This window comes from Triplophysa rosa, linkage group LG10 (assembly GCF_024868665.1).
Source record: "Triplophysa rosa linkage group LG10, Trosa_1v2, whole genome shotgun sequence".
Classification (NCBI taxonomy): domain Eukaryota; kingdom Metazoa; phylum Chordata; class Actinopteri; order Cypriniformes; family Nemacheilidae; genus Triplophysa; species Triplophysa rosa.
The window spans coordinates 6,885,884-6,891,883 of record NC_079899.1 but is presented as its reverse complement, the minus strand read 5'-3'; the positions used below and the strand labels follow the sequence as shown (position 1 = coordinate 6,891,883).

The 6,000-nt window shown below is 38.5% G+C and overlaps 1 protein-coding gene across 3 annotated transcripts in view; it reads left to right on the top strand.

The window, feature by feature from the left end:
* Window positions 1-2,233: 2,233 nt before the first annotated feature.
* Window positions 2,234-6,000, top strand: part of alk (ALK receptor tyrosine kinase) — a 613,816-nt gene continuing 610,049 nt past the window's right edge. For all 3 annotated transcript variants that reach the window (XM_057343307.1, XM_057343308.1, XM_057343306.1), the window contains exon 1: window positions 2,234-3,875. In XM_057343307.1, coding sequence (XP_057199290.1) covers window positions 3,155-3,875 — 721 coding nt within the window. In that variant the 5' untranslated portion in view covers window positions 2,234-3,154. The remainder of the gene's footprint in view (window positions 3,876-6,000) is intronic.

The window sequence follows — 6,000 nt, the reverse complement described above, 5'->3', positions numbered from 1 at the left end:
AGTAAAAAAAAAAAAAGTCTGAGGGCACTTTCAATACCCTATTGTAACTTATAGCATTTATAGCATTCTGGAGATTTTTCTTTCCATGTTTTTTTTTTAATTGAGAACTTTTCTTTTCTTTGAACAGCTGCAGAGACCTCAAAAGATTCCGTCAATGGAATGGCAAGACAATATTGCCCATTTACATCCATTTTATTCTAATACTAATGCCCATTAATGAGAACATTGTGAAGAATTCGCTGGGAACTATTCTTTTCATTACTGCATGAAATTAAGTTTTACTGTCAATTTCAAAGGCTTGATTATTCAGACAGAGTACAGTATAGAGACTCAAGATTTACTGTGAATGATGTGCTCAATATTGATGAAGCCCCTTGTACACCCTCTACACCATCCTGTTATATCAGTGGCTGCCTATGAATAAAACAGCCTTACTTTATTTTCCATGGATGTTGGACAAGGGAGTCCAGTACAAAAAGCGTGTTTCCTCCCACAGATGCTTAGTTCGGATTCAACAGCTCCTCTGTTTCAGAAAGACAGATACTAAAACAGGGATGTGTGTGCGCGTGTGAGCAAGGGAGGCCCTAGGCAGGGCCATAAAGTATCCTGTTTGCTCACGGAAAGCCCAACTTGGTAATGTGTTTCAAATGATTGAAAAACTGCCCATATATTCACCCATATACACACATACATACACACACACTGGTGTTAAATCATTGAGCAAGTGTCAGCTCTGAGGAGAAACAACCGAGGGTTGGGCACATTATGAGTAATGGGAGCCAATGAACCAGTGAGATGGACGCCAGACATTAACACTGAAATACAGTGGGACACTGAAATGAGATATCACTTCATATTTTCTATTGCAATTGAAGACTGCTGTATTTGTCTGTTCCTAACCAATTTAAAGCCCTATAATCTTTAAATTGTCTAGAATACTTGGAAAATCACATGCAGAATGATATTCGCTGTATCCCCTAGACTAATTTGTCTCTTGTCATATAACCAATCGCATAATATGTAAATGTAACTATTATTGTGCCACAAATGCATTATACTTATTAAAGACACATTTTAAGCCATTTTGAATAAAACTTTTAACAATATTTTTTAAGGTCCCCAAAGTGATTCCGATTGACACAGTTAGGCAGCATATTTCTTTAAACTCAGATATGACGTTCTTATCTTATCATTTTAACGCACGTCTTGGTCTTGCATAGCATTCTACTAAGAAGATCCAGCTAGACGTCAATATCTTATGCATCATTGCGGTGCTTCATGGTAACCTTGTCTTAATTAAACAGTCTTACAATTAAACGGATTGTCTGTTTCATATCAAAACTATTACAATAAAGTGCACAATTAGTCACTCTATTTCCAGAAATGATAACACGCGTATGGCAGGTTGTTAAAATCCCTGTGATCCTAGAACAGTAATGAGCTTGTCACGATGGTTCGGGTCAGAGAAATAAACGCGCTGTAGTCCCATCTAGCGGTTGAAGAAAATCTGTAACGCTTTATAGGTTAATAGCGTTCCTGTCTCCAGTTATTTACATTAACAAACATGACTGCAATAAATAATGCATTAAATATCCCTGGAAATGTACAGTACATTCAACAGTTGTAAATTCCATGGATATTCATATTTATTTTTACATATTTAAATAAATCAATAATGTTTCTACTAAAATTTGAGTATGAAAAACATTTATATGTTATACAGTACATGTGTGTGGAATGCGACATTAGGAAACTATATTTCACATGATTTCACATGGCCTGCAAAGACTTTTTACATATAATTTAGAAACAACAATGTAACATTTTCAAATTCTCATACTGTCACACACTTGACACAATATACCAATTTCCTTTACATCGCGGACCATCATAAGAACGTCTGTTTTTATTAGGCTATCTAGATTTTGGATGAAAATCTACACAAATGCCTGAAAAATGTATAGGCAGTATTCCGGTCGTGCGTTGCCATTCCAGGAGTTAGTCTTAGGTCTGTTGAAATAAAAGGAGCCAACACATTTTCCTTTTAAACTTGTAATTCGTATAACATCGTATACATTATTACAATAACGTAAGTGTAGCCTATTTGTAAAAGTAGCCTACATTAAAAGCGTGGCTGATCTGCGCTCTGACGCATCTAGCCTTCGCTTCGTGACGTGGAATAACATAATTAGAGAGGTTGTGAATGAATGAGTCGCATTATTGGGAGCAAATATTCGTCATACACAGATATTAATTAAAAACTAATTATTGGCACCGTGCCGCCATTCGGAGGTGCCATCTCGGAAATCTTCGAGCGCCTCAATGAGCGTCGCCTGAAATTACCGTCGTTTTGCGGAGCAAGTTTCTCATATCAGCTATAAGGACCTGCTGCTGGTGACGTCATAAGGAGATGTAGAAGTGAGTTTCACGATCAAAAAAATCAGAGCGTCGGGGTGGCACGCGCACTGTCGGCTCGCGCACACGCGGCATTTTAAGGCTCAAATGAGCAGCTCGCGCTGAAAAGACTCCTTCGTTTTGACTGGCTGCGCAGGTAAGACCCACTCGATTTATACAGACCGTGTTCACAAAAGCGAAAAGTATAGCAGGTGTTATTGTTATGAAATAAAGTTCTGTTTATTCCCGACAACAACGTCGTCCGTTATGGATTATGTTTGATTTCTGCGCGCGCAGTTTGGCGTGCTTGTCGAAAAGTGGACAGGTTAAACGAGTAAGGATCTGTAGTTGCAGGACTGCCTAAGATATTTAAAGAGGTTCCCAAAGCTCTTTGATGACAAAACGACTTCTTTCACGGCTAAGCATTGCATTCAGATACAAGGAGCCTTTGAGCTGCCCAGGGGAACTTGTTAGGCATACCAAGAAGGTCCACAAGAGGCGAATCTTTTAATCTTTTTTTATTTTATTTCTTGTACATAGAACGCACGTGTGGATCATACTTATGTAATATGTGGCAATTAAATCGCAACCTGGAGAGCTTTTCTAAAAGCAAACCCGCATTTTTGCACAAAGAAAAGCAATGTAGACCCTGAATAGCTATCCATTCGTTTTCCGTTTCATCTCTCCCTTTGGAGACAGTGGGTATAGGCTACTGGAATAAAGCAGAATCGACAACAAAAGGATCATTTTAACCTAAACCATGATTGCCCGGATACTGTACTTTTTTCTTTGGTCTGCGGCATTTTTATCCGAGCTGCAGTGCGCTTCTCAGAGAGCCGCAGACGCAGTTACTACTATCCCCACGTCCGTTTTCATCAACGGCACCGACAAAAAGGACTCCAACCAAACCTTCACCTCACGCCTCAAAAGGAAGACGCTGTCGGTGGATTTTGCCGTGCCGTCGCTGTTACGGCACTACATGGCTCTGTTTATAAAGCGCCCGCTTAACGGAGACTGTCTGACGTTTAACGGATGTTACACGGTACGCGCGAACTTACTTATGCGCTGCGAGCCGCTACAGAAAACCATCGCCAGTTTGCTCTATGTAAAGTCGGCCGCAATGAATGTCAACAAATCCAGCACTGCACAGCTCCCGTATCGAAACAAGCGGCCAGTGCCAAAAGTTTTGAATTTGGGTTTGACCAAAGCCAGTCGAAAGTCCAATCAAGTTGTGGTGGAGGTGGGCGAGGAGATGGTTAAAACGGGATGTGGAGGTCTGCATGTGTATGAGGACGCGCCGGTTCTGTTTTTGGAAATGGACCTAACGCGGATTTTGGAGTGGTGGCTGGGGGCAGAGGGAGGTCGGCTCAGGGTCCGGCTCATGCCCGAGCGAAAAGCTCAGGTCCCAGTAAAGGAGGACAAGTACTCCTCGGCCATCAGAGCTTCAGACGCCCGACTGTTTCTCCACATAGCCTCAAGTGGTAAGCTTTTATATTTGGTCACATTTTACACTTTAGTTTTCAAGTTACATTAGCCTACAATTCTTGTAAGTGGAAACGAAATAATTCAAATGAAAAGGCATTATAATAATGTGCATTTGTTTTTATTTGCGTGTCATTACGCATAGTTATTATTTTATTGACACATAATGTGTGTTACAAGAAAAATGTAATACAAAATATTGCTACGTTTGCGTACTTGTTTGTGTAATTTTTGTTTTTGCAGTTGATTTAAACTGTTGCTGTTTGTCATATTACTTTAAGCAGTGTGTCACAACTCGAAAGCATTCAGTTGATTGTCTGTCAGACATTAACTTTGCATTGTATTGCATGGTTATTAGTCTTGGTAATGCATTGGCTTTTAAAAGGGGAGTCACTGCAACACCAGTAAATACAACACATAACATGTACAACGCAGGCAATTTTGTTAAATCACTTGAGCTGACTTATGCAGAACCATCAAAATAGATTTCTCGTCATTCCTAAGATTTTGAACTGTTGATATGGAGAGATTTGTGTTTTCTTATTTACAGTATAGTTGCTAGATTCTGTGTTAACCAATGGCCAGAGGAGAAATTAATTACCATGCTTTTTCATTAAGTGCAATTACCTGTTTAGCCTTGTATTAAACTTTGTGTTAATCCAGTTTTCATAAGGCAAAAGAATTACATTCTCTTGTGTGACTTGAAAACATGAGGGGAAGTAAAAATATGTATTCCTGTGAAATGGACTTTGATAGTGCTCTTTAGTGGTGTCACATCGATATTCCTCTTGTTACCTTTGAAAGCTTTCTCAGTTTGGGAGACTATATTGTGACATTCATCTAGCCAGTCTGACATCTTAAATTTTTTTTATTTATTTATGCGTCCAATACAGAATCATATGCTAGTATATAAATCATACCTGCTTCAAGGTGGATTGAAGTTTCTGGTAGGGTATTTCAGCCCACATGTGTGATTAGAAAGGAATCAGAAACTGTTAATCCAAGGCTGGTTGGTTTTGTGCTTGTTCTAATAACTTCATAAATATTAAAATGGTCACCCATCAGAAACCATCTCTGTCAAATATGTTTAAGATGTAAATCAGTGAAATCATGGCTTTATTCATGTATTCTTATTTTACGTGTTCTGTTGGTTTCTATATAAACACAGTAGCCTTTTGTGCATTTAAGTGGTGGGCAGATAAATGATTATAGCCAGTCTGAAATGTTTCATACTAATCATATTTTGATTACAGCAAAGATAGCTGCAGAGTCTTGAGTGCCTCTTGAGTTATTTATGAAATTACAAGAGCTATAATCATGTCCTAAAATAAAAACCTCTTTTTTTTCAACATGTTATATAAATATATATTTCAGTGGGTTTAAGAAACTGAATGATAAATAAGTACTGTATATATACAGTATATATATAAGAATATAATTCAAACCGCATCATGCATGTCCTTTCGCCGCAAAGAGCCCTGTATAGAAGTTTGAACTGCAAACATAAAATTACATTATAAGAGCGATATCAAAAGCATGTTGTTCCTTGCAGAGTGGGCAGTCAAATCCTTCAAGACTCCAATGCCGCTGGGACTTTATCATCAGAGGGTCAGAAAAGTCATTAAGATTTCTCTCTCTCCCCAGGCCTGGTGCTCTGTGACCTTGGCCGTCCTCTGCTGTGCTCAGCATTCTTCATTATAGTCAAAATTTCTTCCTTACAATCACACTTTTCTGTGTTTTCACTTGGCCTCAAAAACGTTTGATGATATATGATGATAAAACAACTCATAAACAAGTAACGTAAAGTAAACCAAGTGTAGTGTATTTCGGGGAAACTATGAGTTTAAACACAGTAACCTACAAATAATTAATGGTGATTACCCATTAATTATTTTATACACTTTACCTGATGCAGCAGAGCTAGTAACAGCGACGAACTAAATACACTCGTCCACCGAGTGATCAGCAGATCGTATATCAACTCTAAGAAATATTACTCCCCTGGCCTGGAAAAACAATATTCTTACTGTAGTACAGTACCACTTCAGAAATCTTAATGAAATCAAGCAGTTTAAGTGACGTTGATATGTGATAAATAAACACAGAAACAATTCGAGCGTGGAT